Genomic DNA, 18495 nt, shown 5'->3' with positions numbered 1-18495 from the left:
AAAATTGATTAAAAAAAAAAAAACCCGTAGCAATAGGAATAAAGAAGAGGGACATATTCTACATGGACCGCGCCCTGCTTTGCGCTCCATACGGTACGGTGACCGTTGAGTGGATATATGATGAAAAGTTATCCAAATCGCTGCCGTTTTAAACTGAAAAGCGATAAACCCTGACGTGAGTATGAATCACAAATACATCCAAAACGGCAAAGACTATATGGAATGTTTACTGAGATTTGCATGTGCGCCACCGCCAGCAATCGTGCCATCGTTCCCTTCCAACACCCAAAAGAAAAAGAGAAATGGATGTTTATTCAGAGCTCAACTCAACGATGAAAATGACCCGTTACTCCAATCAGCCATCGGTTCAGCTTCTCTTCGTTTTCACGAGACCCAACGACGAGGCAAGCAAAAACCCCCAATTCTCTATATTTCTGCCTTTTATAATGCCTTCTTTCTAGTTTCTGAAAGCAGCTACTAATATGCAGAGCCTCTTTTTGTGGACCCATATGCCGGGTGCTTTGTACCATCTCACACTCGGATGGATTTGGAGAATCGATTGAAACATTATTGCATTGCAACCAAGTTCATAGATGATAAGCTGCTTCGTACGGTAAACCACATGGATGGGCTCAAACAGGTAAGCTTAAGGTTGAATTAGATAGTGTTATGTCAACCAATTGCAGAAGAATAGTAAACTTCCCTATAAATTGCAGGTTGTTCTTTTATCAGATGGAATGGATACTCGGCCATATAGGCTTAACTGGCCAAGCTCAACCATCATATTTGATATATCCCCTGAAAGGGTATTCCAAAAGGCGGCTGAAAAGCTTAACGGTGCCTAACTGTTGGACTTATTTTGCATAGTTTGTTATATGTTTTAGAAAAAAACTAACAATCCATTCTCCATTTTTTCTATTTATTTTGAGATATATATGTTTTGAATTATGACAATCTAAATTTCTCGCATATGGCTGATTTTGGGTTAGACAAGTAGTTCAACATGTTCTGAGAGGATGTCCTTGAACAAATTAGGTATTGGGGCTAAGATCCCAAGAAGCTGTTTGTTTCTTCATGTTCCATTGGAATCCTCTAATATCCAGCAAACTTTGCGCAAAAAGGGCTTTAATGGTAATCGTCCAAGCATATGGGCTATACAGGTGATAAAGGCTTTTTTCCCTCTGCAACACTTGCCAGCTGAAACTTGTATGGAATAACTTTGAGGGAATTTTCTTTTCTTTCATGTTCGGCAGGGACTGCCTGTGATGACTCTAGCGAGTTTTGAAGAGATTTTATTCATAGTCAGTGGAATGGCTATGAATGGGTGTCTCTTCTTGGGAGAGTTGCCTGCATGGTTGGCAGAAACTGAATTTGGTAGCAAGGTCAGCTTGTTGTATTTTCATAACTGTATTTATTCTTAAATTGCTTTTCTTTGGGGAACGCATTCCCTGTTGGCCGGTTTTTGTGTTGCAGTCTAGTACAAAGGAATGGATGAACAATCTTTTTATGAGCAATGGTTTCAAGGTAAGCATGATTAGCTACAATGAAGTGGCTAGAAGTTTAGGGAAGGTAGTAAAACCAGGAGATTACGAGAACATACTATTTGTTGCAGAGCAATTACGATTTTCGGATGATCAGGTACTGCCACTGTTTCTGGTTCAAATTGTAAAGGATCACAGTGCATTAGTTTACATGCTGGGAAAGGGGTCATTACATTTCACATAATCAATTTATGTGGAGTCCACATGTACATTCATATTTTTAATATTAATCATAAAAATGTCTTCCATAGAATATAATGTATTGAATTTAAAACCTTTTGAATCCCAAAATTCCAAATTGGTTCTCTATCATCTAGTGTAATTGCTGCCCTAACTGATTCCAATGGATTTTGTTATCCTTAGCATTTTATTGATCGTAAGATAACGATGCTCTTTTAGTTCATAATTTTATTCACATCTTTTGGATCAATACCTCTTTTCTAGAAAAATTTTTTTCTGATTAGTTTGTTGCTTGCTTTCATGTTGTACATCCTCATATGAACTGTTATTGGTTAAAACTACGTTAATGGTTTGAGGTTGACTGATGTAACTAATGATGTATTTGCGTTTTTGCAAAGATGGAAACTTGGAGGAGAGAGTTTCAGAGGGTGGAGGAAGATGGAGACGAGGAAGGGTTTGAGGAGCTCTAAATGTAAATACAAGATTCCTTTTTTTTTTTTTTTTTTTTTCTCTCTGGTCGAAGGCTGCAATGATATTCTCTTCCTTCTATTTTATTATTTCTTGCCAATTTTCCGAATTGGCTGTAATATTCTTTGCTTATTATTACTACTACTACTATTGCTTATGTATGCTTATGTTTATCTAAACATTCCATGAGTCGGCAACCAATCTTTAGAGATTGGGAGATCTTGAAAGTTATAGCCTTAGCAAGCAAGTGGTTCTTTTCTTTTATTAATAGATTTTTTGGTTTGATCTGTCCATCAAGTGCATGCCATTTTAAGATGCATCGTGAGAGTGTTCCTCTACCATTTTTATTTTATTGTTTAAATTTAAATAATTAGAGACTAGTGCAAAAAAATAATAAAAAGAGAAATCATGTACGCTGCAGCCCAAATCGCTGTACTCTAATTATTGACGGGGCAAGCAACAAGAGTGTAACCGGTTGAAATTGGATGCCAGAATGATAATGACAACACAATCGTACAAAACTCTGTTAGCCATGTTTACAATTAACATAAAACTGTGTCAGGTTACGGTTGATAAGATGATGAATAAAATAAAACAATAATTAGTTTATATTATATTTAATTTATGTTTTAAAAAATAATATTATAATAAAAATTAATCATCTTATTGATACAAAATAATTTTTTTTAAATAAAAAAAATTATTTTTAATTCATAAAATTAAATTTATATATTTTATTATATTTTTAAAAATTACATTAATCATTTAAATGTATAAATTTAAAAAAAAATCATTTTGATCAATAAATAAATTATCTTATTATCATTATTTTTACAAACATCAAACACATAATAAACTAATTTTATTTAATTTAATTTTATTTGTAATATAATTTTATCCTATCTTATCATAATTTTGTATATTAAATACATCTTTAAAGTATTGAGAATATTAACAGATTCCAAATACTATAATGCGCTTGAAATCAAATAAAACGTAACTCCTCCCATGTGCAGAAATGCAAAAACAAGCTCCATATACCTACAACATTTAGAAATTTTTACGCATTTATAATTACATTAGATTGCATATATATATATATATATATATATATATAAAGAGAGAGAGAGTCTGCAAACCATATACATTGCATTTATAATAATAAAATCTCACCTCTAAAATGAAAATTGGAAAAAGAAACCTACCGCGAATGCCTTATGTAACACAGAAGAGTAGCCAAATGAAAACCAAGCAATGTCGAACTGAAAAACTCCAGCTTCCCACTTAGGGACACCGCCTATCTGCCACAAGGATTGCTTACCGCGGTGAATAAACTGTACATTACACACCAAGCCGATAATATAAAGAGATTAAACTGCACCCTCGAATGTATATTGCTTTCAAAAATGGTTCCTCAATGGTCAACAGGTAGCAAGCAGCAATCTTCATGCCAGATACCTTAAGAATTAGTAACAGATTGAGATGGTTAATCGGAATTCAGAAAGCTGAAGATAGGCATGCACTTCAGGCTCAAAATCCTCCAGCAAACCAAAAGAAGAAAGCAGCTCCACACGGAAAACTCAAAATAAGAATCAGGAGAAGCTACCTCAGACATTTCCTATGATCAAAAGCTATTGCTGATTTAAAACAGGAAGCGATGGGCGTGGTCTAACAACATTCAGTACACCCCTTGCAGTTGCCTGTTAGTAGAAGAAAATACCATGTAAGAAAAGTACAGAATCTAAATTCTGAGTATCTGAAAGACTGGCATATGTATACATGTATACAGAAATTACCTCAAAGAAGGAATTAAAATTCATACGCAAAAGGAAACGTCTTAGAAATGGAGCTCGCTGACTCCCAGCAAGCCTGCTACTGCGCAATATGGTATATAGAGAGTTTGATTTCTTGTTAAATTCCTGAAAAAGGTTAAGAACAATGTCTTTGAAATACAGGGCCATGCAACTAAGAACATGAATTAATAAGAGTATAGCTAATCACAAGCTAATTAAAACAATATCTATCAGAAATGAGGAGTATGACAGCTTCTGAAGTATGCAGAGATGGAAGTCTGCTCCCACTATTAGTAGCAAGTGGCAAACCAACCTAATTGTTTCTTTACATTTCACAAAGTCTTTCAAAAATATATTTTTTTTCTTCTTTCAAAGAGAGAATTAACAACCCTTTTTTTTTTTTCCTTACGTGAAGATTTGACCTATCCTAAGTAAAAGTGTTAAAAATCCAAGGCAAATTGTCAGAAACCAACTAAAGCATAAATTGCAACAGTGAATCAACATCTGAAAATTTAAAGGCACATATCCATCATATTCACTAATTCAAAATGCATATTCTTGCCAGTGCTACCTACATAAACAAATAAGAGATGAGAGATATGGGTACCTCAGTTATACGCTCTAGTTCAGATGTATTTTGACTGCTTTCTTGGTTCTCAATGTTCCAGCAGAACTGCAGGCAAAGGGTCATAATGCTATCCAATATTCTTGACACGGAGCCAATGTCCAAGAAAGACTGAGAAATTAAAGCTGATAAATACCTAGAACAATGTTAAGAACATGCAAACCTTCAGCACATCATCAATGTTTGGCAAGAAAACCAAAAGAATTAAAAGAAAAACACCAATTTATGTGAGCATGCATAAATTCATTCTACTTAAACAAATTATATTGGATAATATACAATGATTTTGAAGAAATAAACAATAGTGACCCAAAAGGCCAAAACATACTTTGAGATGATTTATATGAAATTCACATAAATCAAGTCCTTATTAATAGTAACAAGGACTAATGATCAATATTTAGGTTTTGTCATTCCATGTAAATTAGCACATCATTTACAGGCTTACATCGCATCCAAATATTCAGAAGAATGATGCTAATATAAAGAATTCATCCTACTTACTCTTGATGGAAACCCACAAGTTCAGTGAAGTCATGAGAATCTTGAATATGAGATTGCAAAACATTCCATTGAGATTCTATCACATCAACCTAAAATAGAAAAGATAAAATATCTATTATGAAGGATACATGAAATGAATAAAATATAAATACATAAACAAAAGAACATATCTATATTGAAGAAGTGAGAATAACCAAAACTGATAAAATATTGGGTATTTAATTCTCAGTGTCATTTAAGAGCATCTTTACAAAACTCAAAAGGAATCTATATCAATATTTGTCTGGTCAAACCATATAGGAATCTTTCAGAAGTGGTGATATTTGATTTCCCTTGCCAGTAAATATTCTCACAACTTGTTTCCACTAGGATCCATGATATTGGTGTTTGAAGTTATTCATTGGTGTAGAGGTTATTCATCCACCTATGACGCAACACTGAAGATGTCATCGAAGACTTCGCATCTGTTGATACTATTCCCAATTCCCAACCATTCAAAATGAATCTTGGTCAGAAACTTGCACCAGAATATTTGCCTATACATCAATGCACACGTCACAAACTAAACATACAGTCCTAATGGAATTTTCATGATTATGCCAGTATTTTGTCAAGATATTTCCAATAACTGCAAGAGGTCTTGCTAACTTCAAAACTTCAAGCGGCAAGCACCCTTAATGAAAATCTAAAGCCCATTTAACACCTATATCAATGAACAAACTCTTTCAGCTGCCTTTGTAACTGCAGCCTAGACCATAGTCAACGATATAAAGTTTAACTACAAATGTAAAATGAAGGATGTAGCACATAACCAAGCCCACAAATGGACAACTCAATCACAATGCCTAGGACAAATAACGAAAGCCCTTTCTTTCTTTGATAGAAAAATCTCAAGAAAAATTTAGCAGACACATGATTTGAATTCTATAGTATCAAGGACCTGGATATAAAATTGAAGATTTCTGATTAAAAATGCCATATGCTCTCTAACATGCCACATTGGTCTAAAACGCTGCCTCCTTGGCTGAGATATAGAGCAGTTCATCCGGTCATTGCGGTGTTTGGCAAAATCTGTGTGATCCTGGTGCATAACAGATGCCCAGGATTTCTCCAATTCCATTTGTGTTCGTTTGAGCCTCAGAAGGTATTGGAAAATTCTACGGTACCTGGAGCACAATTGTGATTAACAAATATATAAAATCTTTTAACCATGTAACCATATATGCAAACCCTATCAATGCTTATATAATTATCATTTCTTAATTCAAAAGGCTGCTACTTGCCTAAAGGAAATTTAGTAATAAGAAAGATATAAGGTACCCAGGAAGCAATTGAATCTTACTTGGAGAGCACTTCTTGGGTAAAGAACAGCTGTAAAGGCCAATCAACAGAATATTCAAGTGCAATACCATCCCAACCATCAAGTGATGTCTCTGAACTTCCATCAATATATGTTTTTGTCTTTGGCAAATCTACTTGAGAGGATTTCACTGTGATCCCAAATGAAGGCATCCTGATTGACGTGGAAGACAATTAAGAACGTATCTATTGTAATTTACAGAAATGGCATGACCAACAGCAAAATGACTAGATTCTTACCGCAAAGATACTCTAGAAAAATATTTGTCTTCCTCACTAATAGTCTTTATGGCTGCCTGCAATGCAAGTAGGGCCAAGGAATTCATAAAAACAGTTATTCAATCCGAAACCTCAATAAGCCAAGGCTCTTATGCGTGTACACATTTAAAAAGTATAATTACATTTATTATATATATTGGTTTCAAACAAGTTATTAGAAACAATCTCATACCAACTGAAATGGAACCATAAGATCGGCTTCAGCAGTTGACTGGCGAGGTGGTAGGCGCATTAACTGCCGGCTCTCCTCAAGAAAGCACTAGAATGATAATAAATATTTATTAAAAACATTTTACGTATTTGCAAGATGGAAATAAAATCATTTTATCTAGTCGAAAAAGTGAGAAGAGTCGAACACAGAACCTAAAGGAAGTTTGCCCTTTTTCTCTCCCCCCCCCTCCCATTTTTTTTTTCGGGGGGGGGGGGGAAGAGGGGGGAGGGGCGTGCAAAGGCCATAGATGCGGTTCATTCCTTACCTGGAAAAAATCTCCTTTTGCCAAAAGAAAATAGTCTTTTAGAGCCTTCAGGTGGCCATTCAAGTCAGCACGTACAACCACAAGCTGCAGAATTAGAGCAAATTCAGTAACTACAGGCTTCAAATAGATCATTTAGCAAGTTTGACATGCAGCACCTGCCAAAGATGACTAGCTGCAACAGCCCGGATAGAGTCAACTGAGCATTCAAATGATCTTTTGTGAAACTCTAATGATTCCTACATATAATAGATGTACAATTAATAAAGGTTTTCCACAATTTAAAGGCAGATAAGTAGATATGATACTACATAACTGTGGGAGAAAACCTTTAGATCTAGAAGCATATTTTCAATCTTATCAGCCTCAGCTTGTGGAAGCAATTCTTCTCCAATCATTTTTACACCCAAGGGCTCCTTCTGGATAGGAACATGCCCAGAAGATCCATGAATCTTTTGAGAGCCTTTTTTTGTCTGCTGATTATATACAGCATCCTGAAACTGAAAGGCAGGACTTGGGTTCCGGAGAACCCTAATGGCTTTACCAGCAAAAAGAATAGACTCTGCAACACGCATATGGATATACTCAGGAAGCATATCCTACAAAACAAAAGTAAAAGTATAAATTGCCTGCAACAGCAAAAAAACTAAGAACACTTTGAAAGAAGCATCCACCAAATATTTTTTATCTAGAGACTTATTTCCAGGTTTCCTTCCATTTAACTTACAGGTTCATAGTAACAGGACGTAGATTACTAGTTTGTTGACATTCATATTTAACCTAACAAGAAAATTCAGGCACAAATCCATGTTTCTTAATTATTGCAAATCAAAGAACCAGTGGCGATGCTGTTCATCTATGGACACTGATGCCTTCATCAATAAATCCAAATAAAGTGAGTAATGTCTCCTACCATACTAACATATTGCTAAATAAATGCTCAAATGTGATTGCATCAGGCATTTCAGATCTCATTCTGCAACTGTTAATGTTGCTCTTGTAAAGACAATGTGATTGCTCAACGTCGTCACTCCAGCCAGAAGAATGACGCTTTACAGTATGGTAATTGACCACAGACCCTTGAATTATGTTTCCCCTTTCCAACTAGTTCATAATTCATTTTGGCTAAAACAATGAACAGAAATTTGCAAAAATTTGATGACAAAATATAAGAAACAAAAACAATCAAGAGACAGCTCTAAAATACCAGGAATATATGAAAGCCCAAGTGCCAATCTGTTAAAGATGTATCATCAGTTGACATGCGTGACAACTTTTCAGATGTATCTGAGATAGATGAACCATACTCAACATCTTGATCTTCCTGCCTGAAAGTACTATGATTATCAACCAGTTTCCAATGTGTAAGGACAAACAAAATCAAAGAGAATGTTAATGCAAGATTCCACAAACAACAATGAGTTTTATAAGATCTAGAAAAATATATATTTTTTTAAACAAAAAGGGAAAACATATACTGTTTTAGTCCTTACCTTCTAATGAAAAATTCTCCATGCTGGTCTTGAAGAATCCCATAAACCATCCATGATGCAAGTTGGTTATACAACACTTGATGACCATGCCAAAGAAGCCTATGGTTCAGGAATTAGTTTACAAGCTGATTAGAAGGATTCTAGCATTTTTAAACAATTAACACACAATTATAACTAAACATATTTGAAGACAGTTCCATTATAAACCAGGCATAAACGTTGCCCCAGCCATTCACAAGCATTTACATGAACACTGAAAACTAAGCATATAAAATTTTGCATCATATTCATTGTTCTAATCTCAATTAATCATCTCAGCATATTGAGGAATGTAATAAATTCACTTCTTAATTACAATACAAATTCTAACTAGAGACACATAAAAGTACAAAAAGGATAGTACTAACGTTAAGAAAACTAGTTGGCATTTTTAAACAAGAAATGGAGACTAATTATTTGAGAGTATTTTTTATTAAAAGAAAAAAGAAAGAAAAGTGAATACCTTTGAATGCAGGCTTGCAATTCGGGCACCCCACAGTGGCAGCGTTTGTGTAAAAGGTTAAGAAGCTGTCCTCCACGTATATCATCACGCTCAATCTCTAGAACAAGCTCGTACAAAGGTGGCAAAATAACAAAGAACTGCAAGCAAAAGAATAAGCTTATAAACTGAGAATAATGAGCAAATGGGAACTTAAATCTGCTACATGATGTGATTTAATGAAACCTTATTGAGGCCCTGAGTGACAGTTGCCAAAATGGGTATGGTTTCCGACAACAATTTCTGCTCGATTTGAAGAACAGCAGACCTATAGACAGAGAGGATCTCCACCAGGCCATTAGCAATGGCTCTGCGATAAACGCTTGGTTTCTCGGTTTTAGGATTGGACAACTCAGAGGATCTGTCCAAAGGAGAAACATCAGCAGACCTTACCCAGCTTAAATTTCGGGAGATCGTGGCAAAGCGATCGAGCTCTCGGTAGTAAAACCCTAGCGTAATTAGCCTATCGATCAGATCCCTGGCCCAAAAGCATTCGTAAGAAACCCTAGCAATGGAATTGGAAAAAGAAAGGGTTTTGGATAATTAAGAAAATTGAAAATGGAAATTTTCTTTAAAAGAAAAAAAAAAAAAGAAAAGACCTTTCGCTGGGGTCGATGAAGGAGATATCGGAAGCAAGCTTGAAGGAGCGTTGATTGGAGACGGTGGCGTCAGGGGATAAGTGAATGCCGAGAGATTTATGATGTTCTCGCTCGTCGATTATGAGATCTCCGGTGTAACCAACAAGTGCTAGTAAAAGCTCGTGCAGCATTTTCCACCTTTTTTATTTTATTTTATTTTTTTGCAAAACGGAAGGCAATCAGAGAGAATTCATGGCTCTTCCGTTCACCAACAACTGCAAAGTAAAGTTCAGTATCGGTAAATAATTTTGAATTATAAGTTAGCCTCCAAAATGTCGGGTGATTTAACCCTGCCGGCTCATCTCACCACTGCACTACAACATCATTAGTGCGGTTTGGCCCTTTCTTATAAGGAGCACTAATAACATCTCACCTTCTCTTTTAGCTTTTGGGCCGGGCCGACAATCAAGTCCTACCAGTCAACACTCGTACAAATAAATAGTTGGAACTTGGAAGGCTTCAAGGTTGAACTTTCAGGCGCTGATTCAATTGACAACTGATTTTTCAAGCTGGAGAGGAGGAAAATATATGGTTTAAATTCCTCTAATGTACTGCACTTCATTAATTAATAATTTATCTTTTTGCCTGGAAAAAAAATTGCTATGTTTGTTTACACCACTAACATTTTGTGGATTAGAAACAATAACTTGAACAAAATTTAGCACCGCACCCTTCAAAAACTAAATCAAAACCTAGCAAATTCTGACTCCCGCCCATCTCAAATCACTTAAGCTCTAGCTTTACAAGCTTAGGAACTAAGCTCCGCCAATTACAAATAACAGAAAAGAACTCTTCATTCTTTATCCTTCAAACATCAATCTTTCTGGACCAAAAAAGCATTTTTGGAAAGCATGAGAATTAGTTATCTTTATTGTTTCTTGTTCTTGCCAACAGCACCTTTAATTCTATTTGTCTTTCGTTTTTGCCCACTCCGTTTGTGATCCTCTGATTTTTCATGCCCATGCACCTCCTCAAATTTGATTGGTTTTATAATTACACCAGGTTTCTTCACCACCTGCACCAACACAAGCAAGGAGATAAAATAATAGGGAACCAGGGTAGCCATTATGAATGCAAGGAATGCATATGAGGAACAGGGAGAATAAAAACGGGGAGAGATAAGAAAAAATAAAAGAGATTTTGAGGATTATTCATTTTGAAAAGATTGAATAACTTACTTCTGGCCGATTAAGAGCTCTGATTGCTGTCTCTGGGTTTGATTCAGATCCAATTGGCATGCGCATACTCTGCTCAAAAAGCTCCTTGGATGTGAAAGGGTAGGGCAAAGTTTTTGTTTGCAATTTCTCAGCCTGTCAAATACAAATACAGAAAAATTAAGAAAGAGAATAACACTTGACCACCAGAAAGAGCGCAATTAGACTATGGACAAAAGAAAACAGAGTGCAATTAGACATCTCCACATTGGAATGAATGAAATAGGCAGATCTTGTGAAGACTTTGTGATGGAAGTTATTTAATGAAATTGGTACATTTGACACAATCAAATATATTTACTAGTACGACAAGTTGACAATGCAGTTTATTTCTATATTAAAAAATAATCAACAAACTATTATCATTTTCTCTGGATAGAATTTCAATTTCACAGAAACTAGCAATTAAGTTTTCTGGCTACATAATTTTAAACTTTAATATTCCCATTTAAATCACCTTAGTATATGTAGAGATGGACATTGAATAAAAAAAACTAACACTTACTTTTTTATCCAACTTTTCAGAGATAATGACATGTTTGAGATGTGCATCCTTCCTTTTCTTAAGAATTTCTTCCCTCTTCCGCTTTGCATCGTCATGTGCTTTAAGCATCCATGAAGGCAAACCTTCTTTTTGCTGCACATGAGTCCATTGACCCCAACCAGGGAGCAAAACAGGTTTATCAGGTTCAGGGTTCTCCTCATTCAAGATCTCCTGTTTATCCTTCTCAAATTCTTCCTCTACATCATCACCAGCAAAAGCATGTCGAATGAGTTCTGATTGAGAAGGGAGTTTATATGATTCTTTGGGGCCAGAGGACAAAACCCCATCCATCATTTGTCCTTCACTATCTGAATCACTTTCCTCTTCTCCCTCCTTCAGAGTTTCCAAGAAAAGAAACAGGACAATAAGGAGCTGCCAAAGCACAAGAAGGTAAACCAATTAAAAAGTATCAAAGCGATCAAACCTCCAAGTCTTGATCATGCACAATAGGTTCCTTGACGTCTTGTGACTTTTTGACATTTGTATCCACTCCGTTCCCACTTTTCATCTGCCATTATATACAGATCAGTTAGCGATGAACACTAGCTTAATCTGCATTTAAGAATACAAGAAAAAAATGATAGCAAAGCATAACCTTTCTCCATGAGTCTGAGGCGAAAATAGCAACTTCATATGTTGATTTTGAACCTGGGTCTCTAACAATGTCATCAAAATTCTGTGAATCATGAAAAACAGTAATATCTGTCACCCTCAAGGAGTAAAAGATTTGAAAAAGGGAAGGCCACAAGAAAATCAGAAGCTATATTACCTTGAATACAGAGTCCTGATGAACATCAGCAGCTTCTTTAACAGAATTAGAGTCAACATCATTTTTTCTGCCACCCTCAATGTTAAGATTCTCTTTGGCTTCCAAATCATCTTCACTATCACTATTACCATAATAATTATCCATTTTCATCTTATTATTGTTGTTATCAGTTTTGGTCTTATTGTTAGATTCTGGATCTTCATTTTTAGTCATACCGAAGACCCTTCTACCACTTGCAGTGGCTGATTTAGAATTTACAGCACCATCTGTACCCTCCAATTGCTCATACTCCTGAAGAGCAAGCTTAGCTTCATCAATCGCTACTTCCCTTCTTTTCTTCATTCCACGAACCTAATACATAACAAATGAGGCACAATATATCAGAAAAAAAATGAACAAATACAACTTATAGGCAAGTTTTTAACAGTCCAAATGAAAAAGCAGAAACAAATACCATGAAAGGTAAAGAAAGAACTCCAGAGTTTGACATTTCCTCATCATCTTCTAATACTTTCAGTGTCTTCTCTTTTGCTCTTTCTAGCAACTCAGATGCCCTATCCTGGTCTGAACCCTCATCATCCTCATCACTACTGCTATCACTGCTGCTGCTGCTACTACTGCCCTTAACAGTGTTAATTTTTCTTGTCAAAAGAGCATGATGGTTAAGCTGTTCAGCCATAGCTGCTCGAGTACCTTCATCCTGGGTATTCAAACCACGCTCTAAATTACGCCTTGCCCACTTTGACTTATTTTTGTGCTTCAAAGTCATTCGCTCCTGCGTCATCAAGTAATAGAGAGAAAAGTCAAGATTCCACATTTTTTAATTGATTTTTGGGTAAGCACAGATGAAAAAATATTGTTTGAAGAACAGAACATTTATGAAAATCAAGGAAGATGATTGATCACCTCAGCCCGTTTGAACTCTTGCTTCCTAGCCTGCTCTTTGGCTGCCTCTGGATCCATCAGCATTTCCACGGATGCTGCTTTTGCTTTATCCTTATTTTTTAAACGATGATAGGTTTTGGACTTGATCTTTTTGATGCGTTTCCTCTTCATTTCATGATGAAAAAGAAGACTGCGCATTTTGGCGATATGAGCCCGGTGCTTCATGTAATCTTCCACAGATATCTGCCAAGCACCGATGAAGACCAGATACACTTGAAAAATATTGTAGATCTTAACAACTGAATTTTTTAGTAGTGACATATCAACATTTGCACATTATACTCAATGAAATAGAACAAAGACCATTGAAAATATAACAAATTAAAGATCCATTTGAATTTATTTACATATTATGTAGAAAAAGTTCAAAAAATGACAAGCTAAATGACAAATCCCTTCCATTCACATAGAACATGATGATCTCAGTTGATTTAAAGACTTCTTCAACGTTCTAGTGCAATCTTGTCAGAGCTCATAATGTCAGTATAAAAATATTCCTGAAAATTTTATTAAGAAAAAAGGCATGCCAACAGTCTGAATTAAAAGAAAAGTTGAGTCCAAAATCCACAAAAAAGATACTTAAATATCTGTAATCAAACATTAAATGCCAATGTTCATTCAGTTGGATCAAAGATGGATAAAAGCACTCAAGTATGTCTGAGAATCTTCAAAAATATGAATGTGGTTGTAGACAATGTACTATACCTTGTTAAGACAAGCAGTAATTTAACGTAGTCAGTAGTTTTTAATTAATTAAAAGATCACGATGAAAATTATCACAAACATTAGGAAAAAGTTACTCAGCAAGGAGAAATTTGTTATATAAAGCTTATGATCAAAAGGAGAGGCATTTACAACCCTATAAAAATAACCAAATGCCAGATTTAGTGAACAAAAAAGGTCTAAAATGCCCATACCTTGTTTAATTCCAGAAGCTTGGAACCATCTGCTTTGTGAGCTTCCATAACTTTTTCATCATAAACCAATGTAGCAATTTTCTTCTCAAACTCAGATCTAGGCTCAAATTCAGAAGCTATCGCCCCCACAGTTGAAAATCCCAAATCTACATCTTCACCAAAAAAAATAGTAGGAGCTTCTCTATTCCTTTTGACGAGATGTTCCCACTTGGTAATATCTTTCTTTGAATGTTCATACACCGCCATCCTCTCCAACTTCTCTCTATCTGCCTTTGGAAGTGGAGCTTGAATAGATGTAGACTTTCTGTCCATGTGTTGGACTCTTTTTCTAAGTTTGCTATATCCTGGTTTTCCTTGAATAGGGCCCAAAAGATCTTGAACTGTAATGTGGCCATCACCCTCAAGAACATCACGAGTAGGATTATATTCTGACTCAGGATGTGCCTCAGATATAACCACATTATTTTTCTTTTTCTTGCCTACAATGATAAAATTTTGAGATCACACATGTCAACTAAATAGTATAAAGGTAACTCCCCAATGCCCACATGAATAGTTCCCAAAAAAATTTCTTTTGGACTAAGTTAACACATTTTCCAGTTAAGAGCGGTATTTTTAACCATTGCAATTCAGTTAAAATATAACATTTCAATATATGTACCTGAGAACTGCTATATACAAATATAAGTTTAAGATGGATAACTATGTTGAGTAGACAAGAATTTTTGCATAAAATGCAGGTGCTAAGTCCAGGTCAGACAAACATCAATCACGTTGAGAGAACATTTATTACAATTTTTAAACAACAACATTGGTAGAAAATTTTAAAGATAGTATAATTAATTGATAAGAAGATTGAGATGCAAAATCTGTCAATTAGAGCCCTACAATCATTAAAAAACATACATAGGTCATTCAACTTGGTTGAAACTTTTAGACATTGTATAATTAATTGATAAGAAGACTGAGATGCAAAATCTGTCAACTGGAGCCCTAAAACCATTAAAAACATACATAGGTCATTGAACTTGGTTGATCAGTAAACCTCATACTTATCCCACAATGTAAATTCAATAAAGTCTTACGTTCAAAGGCATCACTTGACATTCCAGTGATTCCTTGCAACATCCTCAAGTGCCTTTCATCATCTTCCTCTTCAACCCCATCACTGCCATCAACATCTTCATTTTGAGTCCCCTTATTTCCACCATCATCAAAGTTGTCGTTGTCAACATCATCATCCGATGACACATCTTCATCCTATATGAGAAAAAGAAGAAACTAATAAACATAAAACAAATAAAAATAAGGAACAAGAATTCATTATGCAGGCTAAGATGATCTCCTACAAAAGATTAGAAGGAGAAAGTGAGATGTATGATAACGACTAATGTTATCAAAATACTTATTAGATACAGCAAAACCATATCTGCTATTACTCTTACTTCCCCCAAATTAGGGAATCGGTGCATAATGATTACTTCAAGAAGCAATCAGCAGTTTGATATTCAAATTAAACTATGAATCGGGATCTTAACATTATTCGACCTCAATTTCGCTTCTAACTTCGACCAATATAGCTTAATTTATCAGATTTGTGATTTGTTTTTAAGAAAAATAATTAAATTTGAAAATTGAGCAAAAGATAGAATCCGAATCCCTAAATTCCACAATTGAAAAGCGTTTTTTATTAATGAAAATATGATAAACCCTAGAGCATTAATAAAATTATCGTGAAACAAAATTGACAGAAAATTCACTTAAACTAGCAAAAAAGTTAAAGGCGAACCTCAAAATCCTCAGGAAGCTCGTATTCATAGTTCTCAACAGGGTCGAAACGACGATTTTTCCGGGACTCTTCTTGGGGAACTTCTTCTTCGTACTCATAAACATCGTTTCCAACATCCGAATCAATTTCGTCATCGCTGTTGGATGAGATTCTATTGTTCAGACGGTCGAGCTCCGTTCGCAGCGCAGAAGGCAAATGGGGACCTGTTCTCTTCTTTCTCATGTCGGTTTTATTCTTATTATTCTTGGTTAGGCCTTTGGAGTTCGAATTCTTTTCTAACTTTTTGTTAGTTCTGGATCCGCCGCCTCCGGCTCTCTCTTTCCGCTTCTTATCTGCCATTGCTAAGCAGAGGTTGTGGTGTTGGTAGTGGTAGCGCTTTGTTTCGAGCGGCGAAAAAAAATGGGGGTTTCTCAGTGAAAGAGCAGAGAGATTTACTATGATTTAAGAATTTGGAGGCTAAACAACTTGACCCGACCCTCTCTCGAACGTATGCAGGTGAACTTCCGATTAGGGTTAAAATCGACCCTTTATAAAATAATGGGTCAAAGCCCATTAAGTCTGTTTAAACAAGGGCGAGTGGGTGGGCTCGATATATAAGATGGGCTAAACTGTAACCCTAAAATTGACCAATCACCTCCTGTAACAACTAATATTGCAATTAAAAATATTTTTATGGAAAATCATGCCAGCAATAATTTAATAAATTATTTCTAAAAATTTATTTTTCAATTTAATAAAAATATAATAAATAACTAAATAAGTAAATAAAAAAGAAATTAGAACAAAGGGATAGATAATTGAAATGGAGAATGCAAATTGTTGTCCAAAAAAATGCAGGCCTTTAACGTTTTTCATTTTAGATTTCTATTCTTCCAGGATAAATTTCTCCATATAAAAGCAAACATGAGCTTGCTTACATCAAAATCATATTTAAATTGATATTTTACATTTTAAAGGGAGGAGCCATCAATTTACACCGAAAAATTTTATATATTTTAATTATTCATTTTAATATATTTAAAGAATGAGATTAATTCATTTTTTTTCCTTGTTCGCTTAACTCTTTCATTGTTTTGATCTATTGAAATGGTCAATGATTAAAAAATTTTCAAAATTTGTTAGTCTTACATTAGTATAAGTTAATCCCTCTCCTTTTAACAATATAATTAGTATTCCAACTTAATCAAATTTAGTTTTGCATTTTCACAATGTAATTCTATTTTTGTAATAATAATATTAGGAAATTTGAAAAGTATGTAGCCTTTGCTCTGACGTGGAGCATTCAGTTTTGATAAATAAAATCAACACAATAATCTTATGTTACATTGAAGGATGAATTATTACTCACACCATTTTAATATACAGTTTGATTTTTTTGTCAACCATTATTTTATATATATATATATTTGAGATTGTTAAATATTAAAGTTTGATCACTAAAACCGAGATTTCAACACTCTATCGAATCATATGATTGTTGGCTTAACTGCATTACTCTATTTACATAATAAAATTTGATTTAAATATAATTCATCGGATATTTTAGAAATTTTAGAATTGCATACTCGAATGACAAGGAAATGCGTTACATTTATAATAATTAATGATTTTGCCAATTTAAGAATGATATGCTCGCCCTGTCATGCATATAATTCATGCTTCCTCGCGCTTGAACAAATTCAATACACATTAAAGAGTATTTTTTTCACTGTAAATTTGAAATTTAATCTTTTGTATAAATCCAAAGTGCCATTTAAACTGTACTTTGGTTATCCGACAAAGCATTGTAAAGTAACTTTTTATGTGATGCTAGTTTTGTTATAATTAATCATACCACGATGATTGATATCTTAAGAAACAAAAATTAAACTAATCATTCTTAATTAATTCCCTCCCAGCCATAAAAGGTACGTATATAGCAATGAAGTTTTCTGAACTCGGATATCATTGAAACAGCTAGCAATCTCAATGTCAAAGAGTGGCACATGCATCAGGGCCAGACGCGACCCTGACTTAAAACCTCAGACCACAAACGCTGATGATCTCTCTTCCTTGTTTATTCAACGTGGTGACCGAGGAGATTGTGTTCCTGCAATTGGGCTTTAATTATATTTTTTTTGGGGGCTTCAGCACAGTGAATGTAGTCGAATATGCGTGTATTGGAAAATAAAAGGAAACAGCAAAAGAAAAAAAAAAAAAAAGAAAGTAGAAAATTTGACGAGTAAATGGGGAGTAATGTATATTATCGCTAACTACATAGTAATTTCTACTTACGAATTCAAGCATTACAGAAAAAGCTAGCAAACGATCGAGGAGGCAGGGTGAGGAAACCGTGTTGGAGAAGGGGAGCACGTGCAGAAGGCGAGATATATGGCATTTGAGAAGCCAAAAGGGATTGGCACTCTTGCACGTGCCCTGCTTCTCCA

The 18495-nt window shown here is 34.9% G+C and overlaps 3 protein-coding genes across 12 annotated transcripts; 1 reads left to right on the top strand and 2 right to left on the bottom strand.

The window, feature by feature from the left end:
- The first annotated feature begins 131 nt into the window (after window positions 1-131).
- LOC111306055 (S-adenosyl-L-methionine-dependent methyltransferases superfamily protein) lies at window positions 132-2418 on the top strand. The gene is made up of 7 exons (XM_022903958.2): window positions 132-404; window positions 489-640; window positions 717-837; window positions 1036-1160; window positions 1254-1382; window positions 1474-1638; window positions 2120-2418. The coding sequence occupies exons 1-7, from the start codon at window positions 182-184 to the stop codon at window positions 2189-2191; spliced, it is 987 nt and encodes a 328-aa protein (XP_022759693.1). The 5' UTR covers window positions 132-181; the 3' UTR covers window positions 2192-2418.
- Window positions 2419-3038: 620 nt separating this feature from the next.
- Window positions 3039-10400, bottom strand: GCP4 (GAMMA-TUBULIN COMPLEX PROTEIN 4). Of its 10 annotated transcripts, none has more exons than XR_016331767.1 (18): window positions 9853-10223; window positions 9440-9731; window positions 9218-9354; window positions 8716-8814; window positions 8430-8550; window positions 7552-7821; window positions 7381-7461; window positions 7226-7309; window positions 6922-7008; window positions 6711-6766; window positions 6454-6624; window positions 6052-6277; window positions 5112-5200; window positions 4590-4743; window positions 3986-4108; window positions 3796-3889; window positions 3395-3647; window positions 3039-3230 (listed from the first exon to the last, which is right to left on the bottom strand). XR_016331767.1 is itself a non-coding variant. In XM_022902226.2 (18 exons), exons 2-17 carry the CDS (start codon window positions 10020-10022, stop codon window positions 3821-3823), a joined length of 2265 nt encoding a protein of 754 aa, XP_022757961.2. In that variant the 5' UTR covers window positions 10023-10106; window positions 10265-10400; the 3' UTR covers window positions 3317-3647; window positions 3796-3820. The 10 variants fall into 10 exon arrangements, 8 of the variants coding, with proteins under 8 accessions (XP_022757961.2, XP_022757963.2, XP_022757964.2 ...); XM_022902226.2 differs by lacking the exon at window positions 3039-3230 and adding an exon at window positions 10265-10400 and having other exon boundaries at window positions 3317-3647; window positions 8430-8559; window positions 9440-9758; window positions 9853-10106; XR_016331768.1 differs by lacking the exon at window positions 3039-3230 and having other exon boundaries at window positions 3317-3647; window positions 5112-5584; window positions 9440-9758; window positions 9853-10209.
- A 52-nt stretch (window positions 10401-10452) lies between these two features.
- On the bottom strand, window positions 10453-16527 carry LOC111305059 (U3 ribonucleoprotein (Utp) family protein). Its single transcript, XM_022902224.2, has 11 exons — window positions 16070-16527; window positions 15366-15540; window positions 14281-14759; window positions 13325-13546; window positions 12873-13193; window positions 12419-12769; window positions 12245-12325; window positions 12074-12157; window positions 11611-11982; window positions 11070-11201; window positions 10453-10906 (listed from the first exon to the last, which is right to left on the bottom strand). The coding sequence occupies exons 1-11, from the start codon at window positions 16406-16408 to the stop codon at window positions 10760-10762; spliced, it is 2703 nt and encodes a 900-aa protein (XP_022757959.2). The 5' UTR covers window positions 16409-16527; the 3' UTR covers window positions 10453-10759.
- Between the last annotated feature and the right edge of the window lie 1968 nt (window positions 16528-18495).

This window comes from Durio zibethinus, chromosome 21, assembly GCF_047325235.1.
Source record: "Durio zibethinus cultivar Kanyao isolate XHJ-2024 chromosome 21, ASM4732523v1, whole genome shotgun sequence".
NCBI lineage: Eukaryota > Viridiplantae > Streptophyta > Magnoliopsida > Malvales > Malvaceae > Durio > Durio zibethinus.
The sequence above is the reverse complement of the archived record's forward strand: the minus strand, read 5'-3'. Positions and strand labels throughout refer to the sequence as shown.

Excerpts from the sequence above, each read along its gene's own strand:
- LOC111306055 (XM_022903958.2), top strand. The coding sequence starts at position 182 with ATGAATCACAAATACATCCAAAACGGCAAAGACTATATGGAATGTTTA. Across the intron at positions 641-716 it reads ACATGGATGGGCTCAAACAG|GTTGTTCTTTTATCAGATGG; the intron begins GTAAGCTTAAGG and ends TATAAATTGCAG. Across the intron at positions 1,383-1,473 it reads AAACTGAATTTGGTAGCAAG|TCTAGTACAAAGGAATGGAT; the intron begins GTCAGCTTGTTG and ends TTTGTGTTGCAG.
- GCP4 (XM_022902226.2), bottom strand. The coding sequence starts at position 10,022 with ATGCTGCACGAGCTTTTACTAGCACTTGTTGGTTACACCGGAGATCTC. Across the intron at positions 9,759-9,852 it reads TTCATCGACCCCAGCGAAAG|GGTTTCTTACGAATGCTTTT; the intron begins GTCTTTTCTTTT and ends TTCCATTGCTAG. Across the intron at positions 6,278-6,453 it reads ACCCAAGAAGTGCTCTCCAA|GTACCGTAGAATTTTCCAAT; the intron begins GTAAGATTCAAT and ends ATTGTGCTCCAG.
- LOC111305059 (XM_022902224.2), bottom strand. The coding sequence starts at position 16,408 with ATGGCAGATAAGAAGCGGAAAGAGAGAGCCGGAGGCGGCGGATCCAGA. Across the intron at positions 13,194-13,324 it reads AAGAGTTCAAACGGGCTGAG|GAGCGAATGACTTTGAAGCA; the intron begins GTGATCAATCAT and ends TTGATGACGCAG. Across the intron at positions 10,907-11,069 it reads GAGCTCTTAATCGGCCAGAA|GTGGTGAAGAAACCTGGTGT; the intron begins GTAAGTTATTCA and ends GTGTTGGTGCAG.